Source organism: Etheostoma spectabile, chromosome 2 (genome assembly GCF_008692095.1).
Source record: "Etheostoma spectabile isolate EspeVRDwgs_2016 chromosome 2, UIUC_Espe_1.0, whole genome shotgun sequence".
In the NCBI taxonomy this organism is placed as follows: Eukaryota; Metazoa; Chordata; class Actinopteri; order Perciformes; family Percidae; genus Etheostoma; species Etheostoma spectabile.
In genome coordinates this window covers 26509658-26513859 of record NC_045734.1, presented here as the reverse complement: position 1 = coordinate 26513859, position 4202 = coordinate 26509658, and the positions used below count along the sequence as shown (strand labels likewise).

The following is a 4202-nucleotide window of genomic DNA, read 5'->3' as shown; positions in this document are numbered from 1 at the left end:
GTAGTAGTAGTAGTAGTAGTAGTAGTAGTATGATTGCTAACCAAACCAAATTAGTATTTAACATTCAACAAGTATGAAACAATTAACGTATCAAGTTTTATATGATGAATAGTTTTTTACATTTTGAACATACATTGGGAATAGATGAAGGGGTACGTGAGTTTATCTGACCGGGCTGTGGGATTACAGTACCTCTGTGGAGAGAGTTCTGGCAAAGCAAGACTACTGTACTTCAGACCAAAAAGGTTGAATCACTGTTTTAATACAGGGTTAGGCTACTAATCACAGAGAAAACCTTTTTTCCATTGTGAAAAAATGCAAAAAATAAACATTTGACATAATGCACATTAGGCCTTAATAATCCGTATTGTTGCTTCAAACTTTCCCTTTAAGAGCACTCATGGGTGCTCAGGTCTCCTTGTTCCTAATAAGGAGGTGGTGAGCCCTGCCTTCAAGAGGAGAGGATCAGGGGCCCTGGCGCACATTTGAGGACCAGAGTCAAGTCAGCAATACAAGAATTTACACTTCCGGTAAGAAACTTTCAAAGTAAAACTTTTAATTAGGAATAGGCCACGTTGTCACTGTCTTGTCAATACAGAAAGATATACAGGCCTACGTGAATATCACAAAAGCTCCATCTGAGAAAAAGAAAGTGATCAATAGAAAAATATTGTTTTCTTTCTTTTTTTTTCTCCATATTTTCAGGGCATAAATTCAGAGCGGGGCTGATAAATAATCCAAAGTCAGTTACATTCATAAAATATTCAATATAAAAATGACACAGTTTTATATTATCTTCGGAGTTTTAATGTAGCATGTCATTTGGATGAATGGCTATGGTACTTTTTTATTTCAATAAATCACTTGACATGATGCCAATCTTGTTTTAATTCCCATACTCGTTTCTCTCATCCACAGTGGTCTTGATTTGTCATACACATTTCATTGGTTTGTGATAACCCAGTTACAGCACAGAGAACATAAAATATTCATGCAAATTCAACTCTTTTCTCTTATGTTGAACGCAATATCGCCCAATTTCCGTTTTTTTTGGCCTTTGTCTGTCTGACTTGATGTTTGAAACTTCAGGAGGGAGGCCTGTGTAAAAGCTGCCCACTGCTCAAGACGCAACCAGAGAGGAGAAGCACGAGGGGCGAGAACAACCTGATCCAGCTAGTGAACGGAGAAACACCGTGACAGGGAGCAGAGACAGAGTGACATATACACTGGGTGGAGCTATCAATAAAAGAGACCCTTAAGATAACCGATAGGCTGTTTGCAGTGAAGTGAATCGCGCCGGGATGAGAGTAATCTGACTTTTGTAGCGGAGGGTCCAGAGAATTACGCACAAGCGCCCCAGTCCAAGGTGAACCAACTTTTACGCACGGACCTTTGCAGATGCGGGGTTTTACTAATAAGGAAAATGCTGCATTATTGTTACATTAAACTATGATTTTGGAACGGGAGCACGTGATCTGAACATTTTTGACTGGATCGTCTTCTTTTTTTTATTACCCATTTGGAGACATTCTTTGAATCGTAGCGGGAGTTTATTGGGACTCGCGTGGCTGTAGCCTTCGTGTATGCTAATACTCAGTACGCATTACGCACCTGTCCCACAGTATCCTTGACGTTTCATTTTGAGAGTTTTCAAAACAGCTTTATGGACAGAGTCAGACGTCTAGCCTGCGCGTGAGTCACCGTGAGCAAACATTCATTGGACAAGCAACGCATATAGGCAGTGACACATTTGGGGATATTAAACAGTGCGTGCCTTGCACAAGTGGCAAGCACACTACACCGGGACCAGGCTCGGTGCAGCCGGGGGATTGGACGCCGAGGTGCTAAATGCCCAGCCGGTCGCTTGCGGCTCCTCAGGCTGGGCGGCAACATGAGGTCCTGGGTCCTGCTGCTGCTGATAGCTGCGCTCTCAGCGGCCCGTCTGCGGCTCGGCAGCGCTGAGGTAAGACCGGGGGATGTGCTGGTAAACATATGACCTCTAGTCGGTAAGGGGAAATATGACAGACATGGATTTTAAATGCGTGTTTGTACTAAATGACAGTCATAAAAAATATTGATTTTACGATAAAAGCATTATGATGTAGTGGTACATAAAATGTGGTTACCATAATGAAGCAAGCATCCACCAAATTAATATAGATAGTCCAATATCGGGGAAGGTGGGGGCGGGGGGATGCTATTTTACCTCTCTTATGAACCCATGTGAAGGTGAATTAAGGTAAATTAAGACAAAATTGAATATAAACCCTTTTCTGGACGATGAAGTCATCAACCCAAATTCTCTTGATGGGGACATTGTCTCTGTCTGGATCCTCTCATTGATCTTTTACTAAACTGGCAATAATGAGTTGCTCCAAGAGACCTCTGTAAGATTATTATCCAATCACACACACACACACACACACACACACACACACACACACACACACACACACACACACACACACACATACACACAGACACACACACTTTTTTAGTGATTCCACCCTCACAGACTAATTTCCAATTTTTGTGTCTGTGTGTGTGTGTGTGTGTGTGTGTGGTGTGTGTGTGTGTGTGTGTGTGCATGTTTCTATGTGTGTGTGTGTGTGTGTGTGGTTGTCGTGTGTTTTCTGTGTGTGTGTGTGTGTGTGTGTGTGTGTGTGTGTGTGTGTGCGTGTGTGTGTGTATGTGTGACAGCCTGTACATCAGTTTTTCCAGTTTCCCTGTCTGTGACTCTGCAGCTTTTGCAGATTGAGGGATCTGTTTCTCTCTGCGGTTTGTCTTCATGTCTCATCAAAGTGATTCCCCTGAAGTGTTACAAGGAAGAGTCCTTCTGTCATAGAAATAGGGAGAGAGAGGGTGAGGCAGGGCCTTGGCTGGTGGCCCAGCAGCAGGAGAACAGTAACTCCTGCTGCTCACAACATAACACAACACCTCACTGATGTCCTGTTGTCACTCCACCACTGAAAGTATTTTCTCTGCGGATATATTCTGTCAGTGCTGTGTGTACTCTTACCTTATTCAGCCCAGTGTTTCCTCCAGACACCTCTTCCTTTAGCTGGCAGCCAGCAAACAGAAACTTTCAGTTGACCAAATACACATTTAGGTAGAAAAGAAAAAAAAGTTTGCACAAAACCCTGACCGAGTTTCCTCTATATGGCTAAAATTGGTAAAGATTTCCAACAACACTGTTATACGTATCGTGTGCAATTACTTTTTCCTCTTTACCAATGATGCTTATCCACCTCATCTTGACATGCACATTTTAACCGTACCGGTATTATATTTTTTTCATAATGAATAGCTAAGGTAATGTTTTACCTATGGCAAAGTGTTTCACAGGCCATGCTGTTCACACCCTCATTTGGCCATCTTCAACATCTGTCATATGAATGAGCAGTCAGATGACCACTGTAAAACCTAGCAATGATAGCGTGTTGGGTAGCAATTAAAGCAGGCTCCCATCCAGACCATAACCTCTGGAGTTAAGACGTGAGGAATGAGTAATTAACCATGGTCTCTGGTGTCTCATACTGTGTACACCCAACCATCCACTCGATCCTAAGATATTTGTATATTTTTGTAGATATTTTTTTGTATTCAAACATTGCGCTGCTTCTGCCTTTGCTTTGTGTGTTGTGTTTCTTACCAATAAGGTAGGAATCTCAAAGCATCCCAAAGGTTCCCCATCCTGTAGCTGGTGGAACCAACGATTGGAGAACTCTTTGACATTCACATAATCACAGTTCACATAGTGCACATAAGATGCAACAAACACTCAGTGGTGCACATTGAGCTATAGAAGGCAGAAGGTCAGTGAAAGCACACAGGCACTTTGGGTGGAAACTGGCTGTTGTTGGAGTTGAACCTGGGATCTCATAATGTACAGGATAATCACGGAAACTGTCAGCATGCTCGTCTTCATGTGTATGAAGAGTCAACCTGCAGCTTGCACAGACATCTTTTGGACATCTGACGTGGTTTTGTATTTAAAAGAACACTGACCTGCCATGTGAGTCCAACTGGGACTCTGACACTCTAATCCTCTTCTTGTCACAATGTTTGGTCCAGTGATGGGAAAAATGGAGACATCTTTGACGTCTTAGTTCTGCCACATCTGTCTGTGGAAAAGACTTCAGTTTGCACAGTCAGTCAGTCACACACACACACACACACACACACACACACACACACACACA

General features: G+C 42.6%; 1 protein-coding gene across 2 annotated transcripts in view; it reads left to right on the top strand.

Moving 5' to 3' along the window:
- Window positions 1-1106: 1106 nt before the first annotated feature.
- The window catches only part of pdgfba (platelet-derived growth factor beta polypeptide a), a 15959-nt gene continuing 12863 nt past the window's right edge, over window positions 1107-4202 (top strand). For both annotated transcript variants that reach the window (XM_032534434.1, XM_032534427.1), the window contains exon 1: window positions 1107-1963. In XM_032534434.1, coding sequence (XP_032390325.1) covers window positions 1892-1963 — 72 coding nt within the window. In that variant the 5' untranslated portion in view covers window positions 1107-1891. The remainder of the gene's footprint in view (window positions 1964-4202) is intronic.